General features: G+C 48.2%; 1 protein-coding gene across 10 annotated transcripts in view; it reads left to right on the top strand.

The window, feature by feature from the left end:
* The window catches only part of scrib (scribble planar cell polarity protein), a 72,731-nt gene that overhangs the window by 29,263 nt on the left and 22,641 nt on the right, over positions 1-20,827 (top strand). For 9 of the 10 annotated variants that reach the window (XM_079754673.1, XM_079754674.1, XM_079754679.1 and 6 more), the window contains exons 8-26: positions 376-450; positions 657-801; positions 2,296-2,414; positions 3,426-3,625; positions 4,383-4,549; positions 4,811-4,941; positions 5,235-5,360; positions 5,772-5,945; positions 6,570-6,980; positions 9,359-9,421; positions 11,714-11,803; positions 11,946-12,023; positions 12,283-12,600; positions 14,744-14,824; positions 17,083-17,340; positions 18,872-18,982; positions 19,601-19,777; positions 20,095-20,211; positions 20,482-20,670. In XM_079754673.1, the coding sequence (XP_079610799.1) occupies positions 376-450; positions 657-801; positions 2,296-2,414; positions 3,426-3,625; positions 4,383-4,549; positions 4,811-4,941; positions 5,235-5,360; positions 5,772-5,945; positions 6,570-6,980; positions 9,359-9,421; positions 11,714-11,803; positions 11,946-12,023; positions 12,283-12,600; positions 14,744-14,824; positions 17,083-17,340; positions 18,872-18,982; positions 19,601-19,777; positions 20,095-20,211; positions 20,482-20,670 (3,030 nt within the window). The remainder of the gene's footprint in view (positions 1-375; positions 451-656; positions 802-2,295; positions 2,415-3,425; positions 3,626-4,382; positions 4,550-4,810; positions 4,942-5,234; positions 5,361-5,771; positions 5,946-6,569; positions 6,981-9,358; positions 9,422-11,713; positions 11,804-11,945; positions 12,024-12,282; positions 12,601-14,743; positions 14,825-17,082; positions 17,341-18,871; positions 18,983-19,600; positions 19,778-20,094; positions 20,212-20,481; positions 20,671-20,827) is intronic. The other variant, XM_079754675.1, reaches the window with a different exon arrangement.

The raw sequence follows: 20,827 nt of genomic DNA, 5'->3' as shown, positions 1-20,827 counted from the left end.
TTTTCCTGTTCCTAAATATGTTTTGATAGGTTTTAAAGAATAGTGTTTGAAAGCATGAAGTGCACGGTTTTGAGGAGCAACTGATTCTGATCTTTCAGGGCCGATTGTGTTCGACAACCGTTAATCTGTACCAAGATATTATTCTGATATGGGCGCGTCAACCCATTATGGGATCTTGCATTATAAACCACCAATGAATTTAAACCCTGAAATCAGTCAAAAACAAACCACAGATCTACGTTTGATTGATTTAAAATGGCAAAGCATAAAAGTGTGTTTTAAGGCTTGGTTCAGAATGATCCATTTGTTTGTTCAGCTGACTATACAGTCAACACCTAGTGCTGATAACCAGACCACCACCCTCTCTCCCTTCAGCCGGACACCCTGGGAGCTCTGCCCAACCTGAGGGAGCTGTGGCTGGACAGGAACCAACTGTCTTCCCTTCCCCTGGTGAGCCCTCCCTGCTCCACTGGTTAAGCAGGCCCTCCTGGTCCAGTACCATCTACTGGTTAACCAGGCCCTCCTGGTCCACTACCATGTACTGGTTGACCAGGCCCTCCTGGTCCAGTGCCATGTACTGGTTAACCAGGACTTGTGTGCATATGGTTGTATACATGTGTGTATGTGTGTAACTGTCCCAATGTGTGTGTGTGTAGGAGCTGGGTAACCTCCGGCGGCTGGTGTGTCTGGACGTGTCGGAGAACCGTCTGGAGGAGCTCCCTGCTGAGCTGAGCGGTCTGCTGGCCCTGACGGACCTGCTGCTCACACACAACCTGCTGGACGCTGTGCCCGACTCCATCGGTAACCACGGCGACCATCGTGGCCTTATTGACGCACAAACTGTCAGCGACGCTGATGTTGGGGAATACCAGAACGATGAGTGTATACAAACAACTCACATAATGTATTTCCTGGGATGACACAAAGGAAGACTCTTTCAGTCTATCGTGCAAAATGGTGGCTGCCATTTCATTAACAAAAAGTACCTTTGCTAAATCCATCTGAATGGATTGCATCAGAATCACACTCTTCGATTTCCCTCGTCCATCGCCAGCCAGTCAACCAGGTGCCAGTCAGGCACAGCTTTGAAACCCACATCCTAGTGGAGTAACACCTGACCAGCACCTGACCAGCAACTGCCTGCGCAGCGCCTTGTGTGAGTCAGGTGTGGTTCCAGGAACTGTGTCATATTGATCCAGTATGTCGTCTGGGCGCACTGGCCCGATAGAGAGAAGAGCAGCACTGCCCTCTAGTGGTGGGGACACGCCGGTGAGCGGTGTCCTAAAGATAACATAACTCAGAACCTGAAATTAATTCATACTGATGGAGCCCTTGTGGTCCATTATACTATTAAGGAATACAGCCAATTCGTTTGGCTCTGTTTTATAGCTGGCCTCGGGTATTGTGTGATGGGGTTGCGTTCAAAGACAGCGTGCCGTATGTTGTTAGCACTATGGGAACATTACATGAAATCAGATCATTCAGGATCTGAGTCCTGATTTTAGGACCCTCTATTCCTCCTTTTTACTATCATTCAACAGTGTAACCATTGGTTGTATTGAAGGAAGACTTCGGAATTTCTGAACCTGGAGTCATTCTGGGTCTCGGGGACTAATTCGGAAAACAATCTTTGACATTGGTCCAGTATCGAGCGAGAACGTTGCAATGTTATCCTATGTGGCAACGCATCCCGTAAATGTAGGTAGTAGTGCTCATACAACTAGTAGTGCTTGTTTTGCCACTGACATGCTCCGATGTGCATTCTAAGGTTCTGACCTCATTATCACAGATCACAGATCCCTACAGTGGAACACAGCGTTTGCTTACCTCTGGCTCAATCCGGTGTGTTTGTTATTGTGCATAACCATGTTTCGATCGCGGCAAAGTCTCGCTCTGACATCCCAAGAGAGAGGCGTCAAATCCCTCATACACAAACCCGACATCTGGTTAAATTTCAACCATTGCTTTGCTGTGGTTTGAAATAACACTCAGCTAAGTGCAACAAACTCTTGCCGGCCCGCAACTCTCTCAAACTCAGACTGGCGTCACCACCCTCCTAGATGGTGGTTAATAGGGAGCGTCGCTCTCAATTTACCACGCTCTCAAAAAATCCAGACGTTTTCCTTTAACAGGCCCTGCTCAGACTTAGTGGCGCACTCACAAAAGCGTGGCTTTGTACATTATAAAGGATGTGATGATGTCATTTGTTGTTGAAAAGAAGATATAACATGACTTTGAATGAATTTGACATGTTCAGCAGTCTGAACAGTGTTAACATTAATGTGAATCCTGCAGGCTGTCTGCGGCAGCTGTCCATCCTGAAAGTGGACCAAAACCGCCTGACGGAGCTCACTGACTCCATTGGAGAATGCGAGAACCTGACGGAACTGGTGCTGACGGAGAACCTCCTGCAGGTAGGGCCAACGTTTACGGCTAGCTCCAATGCTCAGCTATAGATCATCAGTCACTGTGCCTTCACCCTCAGCACGCTTCCTAAGCTCAGTGCTATCCCAAATCAAAGCAAGCCCAGCGGTTAGCCAAATCGCTGCTATCCAAATGCTAGCCTGTCACCCAATTGGGAGCTCTTGTTGCTTAGCTCTTAATCCAACGCTTACCGACAGCCAATCGCTCAGCACTAGCCTATTTCTAAGCATTTAGACCTATACTCAACAATAGCTTAAAGTGCACTGCTCACAAAACATAAGCGCAAGTCCAATGTGAAACCGTACCCCAGTATTAACCAGTAGTTGATGTGTGGGCTTTTAGCCAAACCGCCCAATCAAAAACCATTAAAGCCTATTTAAAAGTGATTTAGCTCATACAAACCAAATCTATTATTGTTTTAGCCAGATTATTGATGACTACTTCACTCTGTTTTCCTTTTGCTTTTAATGCCCCACATTACCACATTTCACTCCCTTCTCTTCTCTCATGATTTCTCCTTCCTCACTTCTCTCTTGCTTTCTCTCTCATCTTCTCTCCTTCCTGTCAATTGTTCTCCTTTTCCCTATCATAATCTCTCTCCTCTCTATGTCGCTCTTTCTTGCAATTTAATGCAAAAAGCTTCATTGGCATTTAGCATTTATGTTGCCAACAAAAATGACAAAAAACTGCCTAAAATAAAATGTTTCTCTACCTTTTCTCTGCCTCAATCTTGCTCCTTCTGTCCCTCCATCTCTCTCTCTCCATCTTCTTTTACTCTCGCTCGTCCCTTTCCTTCCGACCCTCTGTCTCCTTCTCTTTCAACCGAGTGCCAACCCCACAGGCTTCATGAAGCCATGCATTCATAACACATAACCTCCACACACCCACACACACACACACACACACACACATACACACTCACTCACACACACACACACACACACACACACACACACACACACACACACACACGCGCGTCCTAACACGGCTCTCCTCTGCAGGCACTGCCTCGGTCGCTGGGCAAGCTGAAGAAACTGACCAACCTGAATGTGGACCGCAACCGGCTGGGCAGCGTCCCCAGCGAGCTGGGCCTGTGCTCCAGCCTCAACGTGCTGGCCCTCAGGGACAACCGGCTCAGCCGGCTGCCCGCCGAGTTGGCCGACGCCACCGAGCTCCACGTGCTGGACGTGGCGGGGAACAGGTACGGCCTCACCCAGGGGGTACGGGCAGCCCCGGGAGGCTTTAGGTGCTGGGCGTGGCGGGGAACAGGTACGGCCTCACCCAGGGGGTACGGGCAGCCCCGGGAGGCTTTAGGTGCGGCTGGCTCTGGAGTAAAAACTCTGTGCAGCTCACTTTGCTTTGCTTGATGGCTCAATTGGAAATGGTTGAGTTCTTCGAGTGAGTTAAATATCATAGGATTGTCACATTGAAAAATCCCTGGTCACAATAGGTCAATTACAATTACAATTAGGGCATTTAGCAGACGCTTTTATCCAAAGCGACTTACATCGGTTAATACACACATTGACACACCGACGGCGGAATCAACCATGCAAGGCGACAGCCAGCTCGTCAGGAGCAGTTATGGTTAAGTGTCTTGCTCAGGGACACATCAACACTCAGCTAGGAGGAGCTGGGGATCGAACTACCAATCTTTCGGTTACATGTCAATGGCTCCTGGATCCGTCCTGATCGCTGCCATCTGTGTCCTTGGATGCACTTGCCTCTCAAGAACAGGAGAGGTGTATTTAATCTATACCTGTTGGGTTAACGGTCTTCCGAGTTATCACAGTTAAATCCCAGTTTGAATACAGCTAATCTGACTCGAAACCAGAACACATTGAGTCTGAATTGAATTGATTACATATATTCATTGTTCATGAACAATGAACATTGTGGATGAGGTTTTTCTCCATAACGACGAGGTGAGTGACGACTGAACCCTTGTTGGCCTCCAGGTTACAGAACCTGCCCTTCGCGCTGACCAACCTGAACCTGAAGGCCATGTGGCTGGCGGAGAACCAGTCCCAGCCCATGCTCAAGTTCCAGACGGAGGACGACGAGCAGACCGGGGAGAAGGTGCTCACCTGCTACCTGCTGCCCCAGCAGCCCTCCCCCAGCCTGGGTGAGTCCCTGCTCCCCCCCCCACACCCCATCACCACCACCACCACCTCACCCAACGCACTGCACCAAACTCTGCACAGCGCTACACACCGACCCATCTGTATCTGTGAGGATCTAAAAAACACTACGTTTTTTCGATCGTCGTGTCCTTCACTTTAGGGTTCACTCACATCCATTAACAGACAAATGTGTGGTGAGAGAACCATCCAACAGAGCCGTTCTCTCATCCCGCTCTCTCTCTCTCCGTGCTTCTCCTCCCCAGAGAACCTGCTCCAGAACAGCGTGGAGGACACGTGGACGGACAGCAACCTGAACCGGGTGTCGGTCATCCAGTTCCAGGAGGAGACCAAGGGAGAGGAGGAGGAGGACGACGAAGCAGCCGCCGAGAGAAGGGTAAGGCAGGACAGGGCCGGGACGCTCCTACGGACGTCCTAGAGGCACGGCAGTGTAGTACTGGGTCAGGTGTTCGGACTCCCAAGTCGAAAGGATCTGCAGTCTGAGGCCATTCCTGCTAGCCTGTCCGTCGCCTCCAACAAGCACATTCTTCACGCCCTATTCTTTCTTTGTTTTAAACCATTTGGTGTTGAATGCTTGTTTTGTTCAATTCTGTGTTATTCGTCACTGAAATAAAAATGTATATTTGTACAATATCCAACTGGTTGTGTGTGTGTGTGTCCGGCCCAAAGGGTCTCCATCGCCGAGCTACGCCCCACCCCAGTGAGCTGAAAGTGATGAAGAAGGTGATCGAGGAGCGAAGGAACGAGGCCTACTCCTCCAGGCCTGACGGGGAGCCAGACTCTCCTGATCACCAGGTAGGACAGCTGACCAATCAGCAGCCAGAAAGACCTACAACGCCGTAGTTACAGGAAGTACAGAAGGGGCAACAGATGGACCATGGTGACACGTGATCAAAACGGAAGATAAAGTGTATTTTAGTTTTGAGTTGTGTTTTTTGGACTTAAAAAGTTTCAGTAAAGGTTTGAGTCAGCGTCCACCACTAGGTCTTACATCGTCCTCATGCCGCACTGCATTTCGGGTTAGCCGAGGGACTGTAGCTTCCATGGTTTGCATGCAAAAGATTTGGCAGGAAATAGTGCACCATCCTGTTACTTTCAGTATACTATTTTTGCATTTATACATACTATTCCCGCTGCTATTTAGTATGCTAGCTCTGCACTCAGCCGCTGATACACAGCAACAACGTTGCCGTTGCCTGGTTACAGGGGAAGCGGCTAAGCGACCTGTCCAATCAGAGCCAGGAATCCCAGGCTTCCAACAGCACAGTCTCGGCCAGCTCCCATGAGGAAAGGCGGGGGTTAACCACCCAGGGGGAGGAGCTAGCCGACGGCCACGCCTACCAGGAGGATCTGGATGAGATGGAGGTGGAGTACATCGAGGTGAGTTCCTGATGAGATGAATGAAATGGAACAAGCCTAAACCCAAGTGTTTCAGTCTCAACGGGTCCAGCCTGAGGACCCACATGTGTAATTAACGGGATAGGTCAAGATATCTTTAAATGTGCGGTTGCATGTCTTACCCAGATTAAGACGAGTTGTTCTGAATCCAAATTCATCACCGTGTGTCAAGAAAGGGAGTTTGTTGGGTTATCTATTGCTCTCTTTGAGAATCACTCCGATAAATTGTGCTTTATTAATTCCAGAAGGGAAATTCTGGTGCGCTGCAGAAAGTACAGGACAGTAATAAGAAACATTTAAAAAAAGTCATACAAAATTATTAGGAGTAAGAAATACATACTATTTTGTCATTTCAAATTGAAGTATAATTAGACGTTTGGGCTGGAAAGATGGACACTTGCTCATATACCCTTTTCTGTCATTTCATGAACTGCTCTGTGCAGTCTTTGGTTATGGTTTTATGGTCAAAAGTATTATCCGCCAATATTTGTTGTGAAACATCACATGATTCTGAGGATGGAATCGTCAGCCTTGTTGGTCAGCCATTTGCAATCCCTGAAAGAGCCAAACGCTATCCTCAACACTCGCCCCCCTCTCTCTCGCCAGCCCACCGTCCACTTCGCCGAGGAGCCAATCACCTGCGGCGGCGGCGAGCGCGACGACGACGACGACGAAGAGGAGGAGGAGGGCGACCGCAGCGACGAGGAGGGCGAGCGGCGGCCCGCGGCGGCCGAGAAGCAGCGGCTGATCCGCAAGGACACGCCGCACTACAAGAAGCACTTCAAGATCACCAAGCTGCCCAAGCCCGAGGCGGTGGCCGCGCTGCTGCAGGGCTTCACCCCGGAGAGCCTCCTCCCGCCGACGCCGCGGCCCCACCAGGAGCCCCGCCCCCAGGAGGAGGAGGAGCCGGAGGAGGGGGAGGCGGGTCCCGTCACGCCAGAGAGAGAGAAGCACCACAGGCCACAGGAGGCTCAGCTTGAGGACAGTCGGCTCCAGGTCAACACCAGCCAAGCTAAGGTACACACAAACACACATACATATAGTGCACGGCTAGAGAGCAGCCAAACACCGTGAAGCAGCTGCAGAGGCTGGGGTTCACCAGCGGGGGCGCTGTTGCTGTGGTTGCATTTGAGTGTTTGCCTGCTCTTTGACGTTCACTGTTGATATTTATTTACAACAGATAAAAACCTATTCTAGTTTCTTTAGGTTTAGTTTGAGCTTTAGCTGAATAACGATAAGATGTACTCTAGTAATCCCAGATGAGAAATCTGGGTGTCTACTTCACTGTTAAATGTTCAAAGTTGACTGTCTTTGCTACGCTACCATTACCAATGCCTTGCCCGTTGCCCCTATGCAAACAAACCATGCATAGAAGCGCCGCGCACCACACAACCACTGCCATCTTGCCACCTGCATTCATACTGTGTTTGGATTGCTAAATCCTGAGTCTTGCCAGCGCATGCAGGGTTGTGCCAACAAGCCATTCGGCCCTGGTCTCAACAGCAGCCCTGTTGAGACACAACCGGCTTTTAAGTTGCTTATTATCCAAACTATGGCATGTGACATCATCCTGACACTTGCTTAAGCCAATCAAAAGACAGCAGTGGCAATACCCTATTTCACCGGAGGGGTTGCTGTTTTTTATTTTAGACTTTGGTTCCTCTTTAAAGGTCCCATGGCATGCCACCAGGTGTGGTGTGATTAGCCGGTACAAGCCGTTTTGGAAATCTGCCCCTTATGACATCACAGGTTTGCGTGTCCGTCACACATCTAGGTGGACACGCCCACCTGTGATGTCATAAGGGGCAGATTTCCAAAACAGCTTGTAGCGGCTAATCACACCACACCTGGTGGCATGCCATGGGACCTTTAACATGGGCTTGGTTCATATATTGAGGATGAAGGATGAGTGATAGCAGAAGGCCTATGCAGCGTTGATGAAACGGCTCAATACAGAGTTGAGCTAACAGACAATAGAGATTCAATGACCAAAAAGCCCTCTCCCTGACCAACAGTCCATTCCCTCCTGTTTAATTTAATGTGTCATAGGCACAACTGTGTGTCCGTAGCCTGAGTTGAATTTTCTCCTGCATCGTTGAAGTGATTACGTACAACGTCCTGATTAATCAACAATAACCAGCCAATCAAAGTGCCCCAATGCTAACTGGGATCATGCTAATCTGCCCATTGCAATCTGAGCTGCTCCGTTCCCTGGTCCTTTATAATGATATGCTAATGCTAATCTACATGATGTGCTAATGATAATTTATATGAATCTAATGCTAATGTACATCAAATGATAATTCACATTTCTGGAGCAACAAAATTCAGGCCACTTAGCCAATTTTAACTTTTGTTGGCCAAATACCTGCCTTTTTATTATGCGGGAACAGGAACGTATTAATCTGTTTGCCTAATGTTGTTCAGATCAAATGAACGTTGTTGTGATTGGTTGTTTGCCTGTGTGACATCACTCGTCCCACCCAGAGCTCTTTACTGGCAGAGTGGGGACGTTGAGATCCGGAGAGCACCGTTAGAACCATGTTGGGTGGGGGGTCTGCCTTTATTGATGGGGGGGGGGAGCTTTTTTATTATGCATCTTTGGTAGCTGAAAGGTCCATTATTAAGATACGTTCTATGATGTAACACATGCAAAGTTTTGCTAATATTAGCTTATGTTATCTTAGGTTTGCTCTTGACAGCTAATCTCTCATGTTGGTTAACATTGGCTCATTTTAGCTAATGTTAGGTAATGTTTGCTTATATTATCTCATGTTGGCCGATATTATCCAATGATGGCTAATGTTTGCTTATGCTACCTAATGTTAGCCCAGGGCTGGAAATACGGTTAGATCTCCTTGGCCCATTAGTCACTCCCAACTTTCAGGAAGACTGGCTGATCCCACCCCCATCCCAACCCAGCCTCCCTAATATACATTCCAACAGTAACATCCATACTCACCTCTAAACACACCCCATTACAGACTCAAGCTAGCTTCAGACCGCACCGTGACTCCAGCAGGGAGCAGTCCATGTAGACGATGGGGGCGGGGGGAGGTGTATAGCCTGGTGGGGGGTCGGGGGTCGGGGTCTACCTCTGCTTCCTCTGGTTTCTCTCTGTTCTCAGCTCCTGGGGTCTCCACTTCACACTCTGCCTTTAAATGCTTCTGGTGGTGGCAGGTGTGTGTGTGTGTGTGTGTGTGTGTGTGTGTGTGTGTGTGTGTGTGGGAGTGTGTGTGTGTGTATGTTTGTCGAAGTGTCTCTCTGTTGAAGTGTTTGTTGAGCTGTATGTGCGTGTGCAAGTGAGTGTCTGGTGCGTGCGTGCTGAGTTTGTGTGTGTATTGAGATGTCTGTGGGCCTGACTAATCCGCATGCTTGTCGCTGGTTCCTAACAGGGGGTGTCCTTTGATCAAGTCAATAATCTGCTGATTGAACCTGCTCGAATTGAGGAGGAAGAGGTCTGTACTCTCTCTCTCTATTTCCCCCTCCACATCCACTCTCTCCCCACCTCGCTCGCCCTTTGTCTCCCACGCACCCGCTCCCTCACTCACCCACCTGCTCTTCAAGGGAGTGGGCGGGGCCAAGCTGGTGATCATGCCATCTCATTAACCCCAACGAGCCAATCACGAGCCAGCTGCTTGCGACCACTCATTTTTAACATGCGCAGAGTGAGAAGCAGGAAGTGGTACTATGTTTTTGTGTGTCTTCTCTGTATGTTATATTATGCCATGAAAGGTTTTGATATAATGAAGCAATACTGTATCATTGGCATTCGGGTTAGGATTATACACGTTTTAATGTGTCATGGCGGATGTTTTCCTGCAATGTATTGACAATTGCGGTGAATAGACCTTCAGGCCTGTGTTCGGGTTTCTACCACATCTGAACTGCTCTCTCCCACTTAGTATCTCCTTCTATCACTCACTCTATTTTAATCTCTTTGTGTCTCTCTCTCTCTCTTTTTTCATTCCTTCCCTTAGGCTGTGTGGTCCAGGAGGGAGACTCTGTTTAGTTGGTTATTAATTATTAATCATTTAATACATTATTAAAGGCCTGTCTGAACGGGAAGCAACAGCTGTTAACCAGGGGGGAAGTAAACCGTTCTCAACAGTTATCTCTTCATGAGATCCATCCCCTGGTTCTAATCTAAAGCCCAGCCTGTGGTTGTTTTCCCTGGCTTTTGTACCAATGCTATTGCTGCCATCTAGTGGTGGAGTGAACCAATGGTTACTCAACTACCCTTTATTCTATCTGTTATGTGCAAGGTCCCAATTAAAATCACGATAATTGATGCCATTGTCGTTGTACAGCTTAGGTTACATTAAATATATATCGGGCTTTATTAACTTGGCATGTCACATTCATATCTAAATGTATATATACCCTGGAACTGACTTGCACTAGCTTATGCAAAGACATAAACTAACAGACATTAATTGTCTCGATATAATAGCCATTCTTCATTATGTAATAAGTGTTACGATTTAGTGAGGCCCTGCTTGATGCTGCAGTTGTTAAATGCTGAAATCATGAATAATTTATCATGGGCGATTATGCAACGACAAGCTTTCTAATGTAGAGCGATGAAATATTGATGTGAACAGGACGTGGTTGTGTGCTTCATGCATTAACAGCAGTATGCATTAGGTTAACAGGCTGTTCGATCGATTATCACATTAGCAATGATGGATATGTTCAGGAGTACAACCCAGGACCCACCACAATCGCTCTGTCTGTCGATCTCTCCATCTCTGTCTCTCTGCGGTTTTCTCACTCTGTCAGGCTCTGTCATTACCCTCACTCTATCCCTCTTTCTCACTCTTTATCTCACCCCCCTCCTCCCTCTCTAATATTTCTGTCCACCCATCCTCCATCCTATTGTCCACTGTCCTCCATCTTGTCTATTGTGCATGGCTTGTCACCTGAGTCCCCACACACACTTACCATCCTCTCCATGACTTGAACTCTCCGTTTAGATGTAGTCTTGTGGATTCATTTTCCCACAATGCATCTGCAGTCTGTGCATGTGTTCAGTTTAAGTCTGTGAGGTCCAGACTAAAGGAAGTTAGATGTACAGGAGACAGTACATCCTCTATGTCTTGGGACTATGGTCAACTCAGTGACAATATGGATTATTATTATTTTTGATTTGTTTGCCTCTGGCACTCCTAAAAACACCTGATTGTCAACATGTTGTTCCAAGGTGTGTTGATGATGAATCTACGTAATTCAATCAGTAGTCTGTTGTTACAAGAACTGGTGTGTATGTATAGGCAGACTACTACATTCATCTGCCAGTTGATAATGATAATCAAAAAATATTTGTGAAAACAATATCCATATTTACTCATACATATTATTACATATTATAAATGTAACAATGACTGCAGCCATCCATTCACTGAGATGACCTCAGCCCTGACCCATCATAGAGTTGCATGTCCATGTGTGTAGTCCTTCTGTTCCCAGTTAGCCTTCACCCTCTGGTGAATACGAGATAGCAAACCCCACAACAACTCTTTAAGTCCAGTCACAAAATGCAACAAAATATTGCTTTTTTAAATCCACACCAAATCAACGTATTGATTGATTGTAGGGAAAAGTAATTTATATTGATTTTTGATATTTTAATACAAATTGCACTGGCTTACTGAGCTGTTGAGCCGTGGCTTCTGGCGTTGCTAGTATATTTGCAGTTGCTATGATGCGTGCTACCCTTGAATGCTAACCCCTTTATCCCCGGCCTTTAGCACACTCTGACCATCCTACGGCAGACGGGGGGTCTGGGAATCAGCATCGCGGGAGGGAAGGGCTCCACTCCCTACAAGGGGGATGATGAGGTAGGTCAGCCTCCCTGTTCGGGCCCTCTTGTGCTCCAGATGACATGGGCTAAGCCGCTGGCTCACGAAGCACAGTTGTTAATGAAAGGTCATATTAAAATAAATGTTTTCGGTCAGTATGATTTATTTGGTCTGTCTCCAGGGAATCTTCATCTCGCGGGTGTCAGAGGAGGGCCCTGCAGCCAGAGCGGGGGTCAAAGTAGGAGACAAACTACTCGAGGTAAAATGCTAGGCTGATGCTAGGTTGACCCTAAGCTAACGCTAGGCTAACGTGCGTTGTCAGCTTCAGGCTATGGTCTATGAGTGGCAGATCCTGACCTTTTGTGATCTTTCTCTCTCCCTCTCCCTGGTCTCTCTCCCCCTCTCTCTCTTGCTCCCTCTCTCTCTCCCCCTCTCCCGCTCTCTCTCTCTCCCCCCCCTCTCTCTCTCTCTCTCCCTGGTCTCTCTCTCTCTCTCTCCCCCTCTCCCCCACCCTTCAGGTTAACGCCGTGGACCTCCAGGGCGCCGAGCACCACACGGCGGTGGAGGCGCTGCGCAGCTCAGGCGCCGCCGTCTCCATGTCCATCCTGCGGGAGCACATGGTGGAGCCGGAGAATGCCATCACCACCACGCCACTGCGGCCCGAGGATGACTACTTCCCCCGGGAGCGGCGGAGCAGCGGGCTGCCCTTCCTGCTGGAGGCCGGCCCCGCCCCGCCCCGGACGCGTCTCAGCGCCTGCCTCGTGCGCAACGACAAGGGCCTGGGCTTCAGCATCGCAGGGGGCAAGGGTTCCACGCCCTACCGCACCGCCGACACGGTGAGACAACCCCACAACGCCGAGACAGACACTGTTTCAAATGTGATGGATGACAACTGTCAGACACCCGGTGTTATACAGGAAGAATAAGATTCACCAGAGGGCTGGATAAATACATCCACACCAGAGGGATGTAATAATGAACCTGATTTCACCTGTGGCGCGTCAGATCTACGCCAACATTCCTTTGAGTGACAGTGCGGACTAGCCAGTGAGAATCTTGACTTGAGTTTCTTCCAGACGCTGCAAGGCGTAACTTTTGGCTATAGAGTATATCAGTCGTTTGGGTCACGTGGTGATGTAGTTCAAATGACAGAAGAGGCTGAGGCTTGTGCTACAGGCTAGAGTTGAAGGTAAGGGCTACTACTGCTTTAGCTACATGCTTGTGTGACATGCTAGTAGAGGCTTCTAGTTTCTAGGGCATTGGGACTGCATGTTGGTGCCTAGTGTGGCTGGCCTGAGATGATGCAGAGAAACACGGAGCCAGTTTGATGATATATTTGGCTAGTTTGGTTGGTTATTATTAATACCACTGCAAAAGCTGGATAAATATATGTTCAGAGATGTCTTTTTTTTTAAGGAAAGCGTATATGTGCAGCTACAACATCTGCAGTTCATACAAATCGTTTTAAGATATAGGCTAACTTACCAGCTAATGTGAGACAGACAGACAAACACACACTTAGATGTTTTGGGGGGGATGGCAGCCATCTTTGTTCCTACGTCTATTCTGGCCCAGTGTTTACGTCCATCGTCACGGGGATGGGAGATATGAATAGCGGGGCCTGACACTTGATCCGGCCACTGCAACTGGAGGGGTGGGAGGGGCGGGATGTATATTTGGGTCAGTGTCGGGGCAGCACTGTGTTCCCTCTATCTCAGCTCAGAGAACTGAGGCGGCCAGAAACGAGGACGCATTCACCTGGGGTTGAGGTCTGTACGGCTCAGCGGGCCGGTGGTTCTGGCTCTGGCACTGGGGTTGTGTTGTGGGTGGTGTTGATGTGGATTCTTGACTCGGTTTGTTTGCGTCCTGCTTTCGTCTCCTGATCTGGTATCTGTCCAACACCCAGCGCTCAGCTGGACGTTAGCGGCTTGTCAAGGGCTCTTTAACCAGCATGCAACATGGGCATAAGATTGGCTGGATTACACTATTAATGATCTGCTTGTGCGATAAGAGCCAAGTCTTTTTAACGATGCGCTTGAGTTAAGGTGTGACCATTTAGGGGATTCGTATGCCCACTGTACTGTCTTGGATTTAAGTTTTATTTACAGCGGTCTTCTCTCTGAGGGACCTCTCTGAAGTGCTACCACCAGGGAGGAATGTGGGAAAAGGAGGTCTATATTTGGTTTGGCTGAGCCAGATAGTCCCAGCGAAGCGTCTGTTGAATCCACCTAGCCAGTGAGCTAGCTCTTCATTCATCAGGACACTGGAGCCATGTGTTAATGGGAGGAATACACTGTGAATTAATTTGATCGTTTAGCATGTCTGAGCCAGTGCAGAGATGTTTTCATAAGGCTGATCCCATACACTCGCATGTCTTGTTTGAAACTGTAGTTCTAGGCTTCAAGCACACTGACTGTAAACGTTTGAGTTTTTTGTTTTGAGTTTTCATTATTATCAGAAGCCAAGTGACTGCAACCGCCTGTCGAGTTTGACACTAAACAAGTCGATTGTCTAGGTACGAAAGGATTGCTAGTTAAATTCCCAAATGTCCTCTTAGCTATCACATTCTAACTGTTGTTCAGCAGAGCCCTGCTCTGGACCAGCTGCTCGGTCCTCCCAGGTCTACGGGCGTCAACGTGATCGCATGTGAAGGGTTGACCGTGGTGCATTGAACGTGAAACCCCTTGAGTGTCCCCGGTGGCTGAGTGCTATATTAATCAGTGAGGTCGGCCCTCACGTCTGTGTGTGCAACGCTAGATAAACTTGCCAGGTCCCCACCAATGTATCAACGTGAATGTGAGTGTGTGTGTGTAACGCTAGACATCTCGTCGGGTCGCCACTAATGCACTGCAGACGGTGCGTGTGAGCGGTTAATTGTGATGCAGGCCCTGTGAGTGTGCCCTGGTGGCTGAGTGCTGCTATATCCACCCTGTCGGTTTCCCCTTGGCTTCCTCTAAGTATGTGTTGGTGGTCTTCCAGGGGATCTACATCTCCCGTATCGCAGAGGGAGGGGCCGCCAGCCGGGACAGCACGCTACGCGTCGGAGACAGAGTTTTATCCGTGAGTACCGACAACGACACACCTCCTCGTGTGTGTGTGTTGTTAATGTTCATATCTATCAAGTAATTGACAGAATGGTGGCCTTGATGACCGACAGGTGCTGATTTTACTACAATACTAAACGATTATGCACTATCATTGGTCGATTATATCACATCTCCTGTCTGTGCCGTACGGTAGAGAAGTTGTATTCTTACTGTGGCACAGATGCAACCCAAGCATGGCCCTACCCTGGTGGGCTCATAGTCCTACTATGGTGCGCTCACAGTCCTTTCTCTTCTGGGCTCACTTTCTTACACTATTGGTAGGTCTGTGCTTGGGTTTCATGTCAACTAGATACAGGAAATGATGTAATCCTACTGTGTTTTCACTCATTAGCACCATCCTTTAGAACAGTAAACTTCAGTAGTCCTCATGCCGGGTCTAGCCTTGGGTCTCCTTCGGAACAAATTCATGCAACACAACAACACCAACGCTTTTTACCAACTCAAGCCAGTCAGAAATAGCATTTGCATGAACACCTGTAGCAGAGGATCTAAAGCTAAAACCTCCATCTGCTGACAGGCTTCTGCATGGCTCATGTTCTCTCTCACAAGTCTGCTTATCTCACCCCAGCACTTCTTGTACTTCTCACCTACTTTCGTCATCTGCATGTCTGTCGTCTTTAAAAACATACACAGAGATGATACCAAAAGATCTCTGGCACTTAAAATGATACCATCATTTTGGTGACGGGCATTGCTAGATATACCATGTGGTTTAAAGCTGTGTGCTTTAAACCCATCACTTTTACTCATGCTGCAGATTCCCAGATTTGAAGGCATATAGATAATTATTTAGGACAAATTTAACATATATCTAATGTTGAGAAATGCCTGACTACATCTTTGAGGAGCTGGCCCTTGCCTTCAGCTCTCCCTTTCCTCATCTTCTCTTGTCCTTCTCTTATCTGCCTTCTTTGCAAGTCTTTAACAAAATGGCTTCCTTACTGATCTGCTCTGCTGTTTTCTCCAGCTCTTCAGTCTATCTTTTTGTCTACAGTGTATTATGTCTGTCTGTCTGTCTCTCTCTCTGTCTGTCTGTCTTTCTCTTTCTCTGTCTCGCTCTTTCACTTTCTCTTTCTCTCTTGTTGCATGTCCACTAATGCAAGCCACAAGTCAGTATGTTTCTGCCCATGGCCTGCTCTGCTGGGTGTGGCCTGCTCTGCTGGGTGTGGCCTGCTCTGGTGGGTGTGGCCTGCTCTGCTGGGTGTGGCCTGCTCTGCTGGGTGTGGCCTGCTTGGTGGTGGTTGGGGGAGATGTGTGGGGCAGAGTCTTGTGGCTTGCTGTTGTGGTAACTGTCTGCATTACCATGGCAGTGGTGCCCGCCTCAGCCTATCAGAAAGAGCTGTTACTGTCTGGGCAGCGCCTAGCCTCTGTCACGTACAAACAGGACCGTTATGTCACTTCCTTCTACCGATTTCATACTCAATAGTTAAGGAAACTCCTTAAAACATAAACTTAAAACATGTTCCTTGCCTTTGTGGACTGAAGATCAGACCACCTTGGCTGGAGCACGTGCCACGTGCTTAACTGTGTTTTAAGTGTACAAAGGCAAGGAGGTGTCAAAAGTGTATTAACTGCTCTAGGGTCAGTCAAGGAAACAGGTTATGAACAGATTATTTTTCTTAGTGCTTTTACAGACTGATGCTAAAATACAATAAGATAGACAGGTACCTACTTAAGTAGGTACTTAAGCTACTACAGAATGCTAGTGCAGTTGCCTTCTATAGTTGGCTACCCCCCAAACTAAGCTGGGCTATTAAACTGGCCTAGTAAAAAGCTAGCCCAGTGAGGTACTACGTAACAAGTCAACACAATATAGCTATCTCAATAAGCTATCACATTGATTTACAGAGGTAGTTCACTGCAGCTATGATGTGAAAGCTGGACATCTTGGCCTCCAGCAGCTCTCTGCTCCCCCTCGCTGCTCTTCTGTCTCTGCTGTGTGCGCTGCTGGGTTTCCTGCTTCAACTAACCTCTCTCACCATCACGGTGTCCCCCTGGCACCGCTAGTCAGGGCATCTTAGCACACCTGCATTCACACACACACTAAACCTCCTGGTTAGTGTTTAAACTACAGCCAACTTGCTGTAGTCTGCACGTCAACGTTGGCCAACAATCAAGCTGGTTTGGTCCTGAGGCAGCCCTCTCCGTTCCATTGGCTTCGAGACTGTGAGCCGTCTCCTCCCTGATTGGTTGGTTTTGCTGTCAATCCAGATCAATGGTGTAGACATGACAGAGGCCAGACATGACCAGGCAGTAGCTCTTCTTACTGGCACCTCCCCCACCATCGCCCTGGTGGTGGAGCGGGACCAGACCGCCCCTGGGGGCTCCCCGGGTCTGTCCCGGGGCCGCGCCCACTCCCCGCCTCCCCCAGAGCCCTCCGACTCCCCCGACAACGAGGACCCCACGGAGGACGGCCTGTCGCCGCAGGGCAACCACCTGAACCGCCTGGAGGATGAGTATCCCATAGAGGTAAGACCGTCGGCCAATCAGAGGTGTTCATTGAGACTACCAATCACAATGTTCATTCAATTACTGAACCGATTAAAAGGAATTATTGAATGAGTCAACCAATCAGAACCTTTCTTTATTGAGCAAGCCAATACTATTATAATTTATCAAGTACACTGTAATAACGCATTAATATGCACACACATACACCATTGCAGTGTATATTTGAGTAAAAAGGCTTCAGCTTCCATGTATAAACGTCTGTTCATCTGGATTCCCGTCCTCACTGCTGTCCAGCGGCACAGGAGAGTGTGCACGGTATGCCTGGTTGGTTCCACCGGCGTCACCGGAGATGTGAATGGTTCCAACCAGTCACATCCCTGTTGACGTCTTCCCTGTGTCATTGTGGTGGTGTCGGTGGGCGCAAATGTAGACGTAGAAGCCCTCGTGTTTGCTAGAGAACCCCCTTAATCAGGCAAAGCCATAGAAACACCACTTCATATCACCTTAGTATACTACTTGTAAAACATTTGTTTTGGGGGCTCAGGAGGTAAGGCACGTTGTCTGGTAACCGGAAGGTTGCTAGTTCTATGCCCATCTCATCTAAGTGTCACTGAGCTGCAGCCCTAACCCTAACGGCCACTGACCTGGCTGTCGACTTGCTTGGTTGACACAGCTTTCGGGATGGGATTGTGTGCATGGATGATCACTTATTGTAGAGTGCTTAAAATTACCCCAGGTAAAAAAAGATTGTACAAGTGCATTCTATTTACCTTTTCTTCATTGGTCCCGATGGGAAATTAAGGTGTTCTTATAAGTGTCCTATTTATTTGTCCCTCAAGGTTAAATAAACAATCAATATATATTTCATTCTATCCACAGTGTTGACCTCTTTCTCCAATATCTAGCTCTCTCTCTTTATAAAATCTAGCTCCATCTTGCTATGTTAGCTAGCTTTGTCTTTAAGTATAGAATCTAGCTCCATCTAGCTATGTTAGCTAGCTTTGTCTTTAAGTATAGAATCTAGCTCCATCTAGCTATGTTAGCTAGCTTTATCTTTAAGTATAGAATCTAACTCCATCTAGCCATGTTAGCTAGCTTTGTCTTTAAGTATAGAATCTAGCTCCATCTAGCTATGTTAGCTAGCTTTGGCTTTAGGTATAGAATCTAGCTCCATCTAGCTATGTTAGCTAGCTTTGTCTTTAAGTATAGAATCTAGCTCCATCTAGCTATGTTAGCTAGCTTTGTCTTTAAGTATAGAATCTAGCTCCATCTAGCTATGTTAGCTAGCTTTGTCTTTAAGTATAGATTCTAGCTCCATCTAGCTATGTTAGCTAGCTTTGTCTTTAAGTATAGAATCTAGCTCCATCTAGCTATGTTAGCTAGCTTTGTTTTTAAGTATAGAATCTAGCTCTATCTAGCTAGGTTAGTTAGCTTTATCTCTGTCTGGAGAACCGTTCTCTATTTTTCTCCACATCTGGTCAAATGCTTCTTCTATTCCTGTTTTATTGAACCCACCCCTGTAAGAATTGCTGTCCTCGTGTGTCCACAGGAAGTGATTCTGGTGAAGTCAGGCGGTCCTCTGGGACTCAGCATCGTGGGGGGTAGTGACCATGCCAGCCACCCCTTCGGCATCAACGAACCCGGGGTCTTCATCTCAAAGGTGAGAATTTAATTTTGGAATGGACAGCCGGCTGATCACAACGCGTCCTCGTGGTGTGGGGGTTCAACACAATCACATCATAGCTACTGACAACCCTGGGGAGCACCAAACACACCCACAGGAAAGAAGGTGGATCATTCACTCAACAAGAACTCTAGTGGCATGTAAAATGTTCATTGGTATGCAAAAATAAGAAACTCTTTGAATAAGTATATATAAATATCTCTCCCACTAATAATATCTCCTCTCCTTTCTATCTCTGCTCTCACCCTGCATCTCTCCTCTCTACCTCGATCTCATCTCTCCTCTACCTCCATCTCATCTCTCCTCTCTACCTCCATCTCATCTCTCCTCTCTACCTCCATCTCATCTCTCCTCTCTACCTCCATCTCATCTCTCCTCTCTACCTCCATCTCATCTCTCCTCTACCTCCATCTCATCTCTCCTCTACCTCCATCTCATCTCTCCTCTACCTCCATCTCATCTCTCCTCTCTACCTCCATCTCTCCATCACCTCCTCTCCATCTCCTCTCTCCTGTATCTCCCTCCTCCTTCTCTCCCTCCCCTCCATCCCTTCCCTTTCTCAACCCTCTGCGTGTGGCGTCTCCCCGGCCACAGGTGATCCCCGAGGGCCTGGCGTGCCAGAGCGGGCTGCGTGTGGGCGACCGCATCCTGGAGGTGAACACCATGGACATGCGCCACGCCACCCACCAGGAGGCGGTCCGCGCCCTGCTGGCCAACAAGCAGGAAATCCGCCTGCTGGTCCGCCGGGACCCCTCCCCGCCTGGCATGGAGGTAGGTCAGGGGTCCTGGGGGGAGCCTCACCCGCAGATGATGGCCTGAGTTTAGTCTGAATGTTGGGAATCATTCGTTGATTTATTTTTTTGGGGGGGATTTTTATTATTTGTGGAAAACGTGTTTATCGTTTCTTTTGATACCAGCATCTCTATGACTACTAGTACTACTACTACTACCACTACCACTACTACTACTACCACTAGACGGTGTAGCTATTGGTATTGTATACTTGTTTACTCAGTGTTTCTGATGAATAGTTTCTGTGTGTGTGTGTGTGTGTGTGTGTGTGTGTGTGTGTGTGTGCGCGCCCACAGGAGATAGTGATCCAGAAGCAGCCCGGGGAGAAGCTGGGCATCACAATCCGGGGAGGGGCCAAGGGCCACGCGGGGAACCCCTTCGATGCCACCGATGAGGGCATCTTCATCTCCAAGGTGGGTGGTCTGGAGGTCTCCAACAAGCGCCATCTCAATCAGCCACTGTTCACTCGTTCATATTTTTTTAGTGGCACGTTTAGATTTAAGTGACTAAGTTAATTCTTTATTTGAGTTCCCCAACGGCATCTCGGGCAGACAAAGAGAGAATGAAAGTGAAAGTGTAAACAATAATAATAATAATAATAAACTATAGATATTTTTAGTTTAAAGTAGCTACTGTTGGAACAGATGCATGACATTCAACGGGCCCTCCTCTGCCCCCTACAGGTGAACTCCAGCGGCGCGGCGGCCAGGGACGGCCGGCTGCAGGTGGGCATGCGCATCCTGGAGGTCAGCAACCACAGCTTACTGGGCATGACCCACACGGAGGCGGTGCGCGTGCTGCGGGCCGTGGGCGACACGCTGGTCATGCTGGTGTGTGACGGCTTTGACCCGCAAACGGTGGCAGGCGTGGAGGTGAGGGGCACAGATACATGGAGGGTGTCTGGGTGGATTCATGCATTGGAAAGAATTTGGCTCAGTTCATCAGTTCATAACTTAGGGTTTGAGGTTGGAGATGGTTAAGTTAAGGGGTGAGGATAGGGATGGTTAAGTTTAGGAGTTAGGTTAGAGA

Source organism: Pollachius pollachius, assembly GCF_949987615.1.
Source record: "Pollachius pollachius genome assembly, chromosome: 17".
Classification (NCBI taxonomy): domain Eukaryota; kingdom Metazoa; phylum Chordata; class Actinopteri; order Gadiformes; family Gadidae; genus Pollachius; species Pollachius pollachius.
The sequence above is the reverse complement of the archived record's forward strand: the minus strand, read 5'-3'. Positions and strand labels throughout refer to the sequence as shown.